The 1649-nt window shown below is 45.7% G+C and overlaps 1 protein-coding gene across 1 annotated transcript; it reads left to right on the top strand.

Moving 5' to 3' along the window:
* Positions 1-511: 511 nt before the first annotated feature.
* LOC126670051 (uncharacterized) lies at positions 512-865 on the top strand. Its single transcript, XM_050363709.1, has one exon. The coding sequence runs from the start codon at positions 512-514 to the stop codon at positions 863-865; it is 354 nt and encodes a 117-aa protein (XP_050219666.1).
* Positions 866-1649: the final 784 nt, after the last annotated feature.

The following is a 1649-nucleotide window of genomic DNA, read 5'->3' as shown; positions in this document are numbered from 1 at the left end:
CAAGGAGCCGGAGCAGGTGTAGTCCTATTAGGACCTCACAAAATCGCAATTGAGTATGCAGTACACCTAAGCTTCAAGGCTACCAACAATGTGGCAGGTACAAATATGTTTTATTCATTTCTCAGGCAAATATTTCTGCCATATGCTAACAATGTAGCAGAATATGAGGCCCTCTTAACAGGACTCGAAATCGCAATTGAAGCGGAAAAGCTAAAAATCCACAGTGATTCCCAACTAGTCACTAGTCAGGTGTTGGGACAATTCCAGACCAAGGACCAAAACATGGCGAAATACATGGCAAGAGCAAAGGAACAACTCAAGAAGATCGAAAAGAACGGAGGACAATGGGAAATCATACCCATCCCCAGAGAAGAGAACACTAGAGCAGATATAATAGCCAAGGCAGCCGCAGTGAAACCAGCTATACGTATCACTCCAAATGAAGGAGGAGCGGTTAACACCAACAGTAGAGGAGCAGCAGGTGTTACCAGTCGCAGTCCTTGATCCATGGATGCAACCCATAGTGGCATATTTAGCGGACGGAGTCCTACCTGAAGGACGTACCGAAGCGGCTAAGCTATTTCGAATTTCCTCCGTCTATTCACTAATAGAGGGAGCATTGTACCGGACCTCAGTCACACACCCATGGTCTAAATGCATATCACTAGAAGAAGGAAGCTACGTCCTTCGGGAAATCCATGAAGGAGAATGTGGAGCTCATGAGGGCGCAGTAACTCTATACAGAAAAGCAATGTTACAGGGATTTTATTGGCCCATGATGAAAAAAGACGCTGAAGAAATGGTCAAGAAGTGCGATAAATGCCAGAAATTTGGGTCGCTCATCAGAACCCCATCCGATCACTAGTCAACTATTGGAAGCCCTTGGCCCTTCATGATCTGGGGAGTAGACATACTGGGACCTTTTGTCCCAGCGAGAGGACAAGTAAAATTTATAGTAGTCGCAGTCGACCATTTCACCAAGTGGTTAGAGGTACAACCCATGAGAACCATAACAAGTAAGAAAATCCAGAAGTGGTTATCAAACGAAGTCATGAGCAGGTATTTGGTATTTTTCATTTTTTCCTTTAGTCAAAAGCAAAACAAAACCACACATTAACATGTCACAGGTTCGGCACTCCACATGCCCTAGTCACAGACAACGGGAAGCAATTTTACTGCGCCAGCTTCAGAGATTTCTGCACTGAGCTAGGAATTCTCTTAAAATTCTCCTCAGTAGCACACCCGCAAACCAACGAACTAACAGAAGTCACCAACCGCACCATCCTTTCTGGAATAAAGAAGAGGCTAGGAGACTTAAAAGGGAGATGGATTGATGAGCTTTATCACGTGGTCTGGGCCTATCGAACTACCCCCAGAAAAGCAACAGGGGAAACCCCATTTCGCCTCACGTATGGCACCGAAGCTGTTCTCCCAGTAGAACTTGGAATGCCAACCTTACGAGTTCAGGTCTTAGACGAAGATCGCAACGAGGAGTCCCTAAGGCTATGCCTGGACCTCCTCGAAGAAAGAAGACGGCAGGTAGCAATCCGAGCTGAGGCATATCGCAGACAGATGACCAAGTATCACAACGCCCGAGTCAAAGAAAGAAAATTCGAAGAAGGAGACTTAGTCCTGAAAAAGGCAGAAAT

This window comes from Mercurialis annua, linkage group LG1-X (genome assembly GCF_937616625.2).
Source record: "Mercurialis annua linkage group LG1-X, ddMerAnnu1.2, whole genome shotgun sequence".
In the NCBI taxonomy this organism is placed as follows: Eukaryota; Viridiplantae; Streptophyta; class Magnoliopsida; order Malpighiales; family Euphorbiaceae; genus Mercurialis; species Mercurialis annua.
This window is presented reverse-complemented; position numbering and strand designations above follow the sequence as displayed.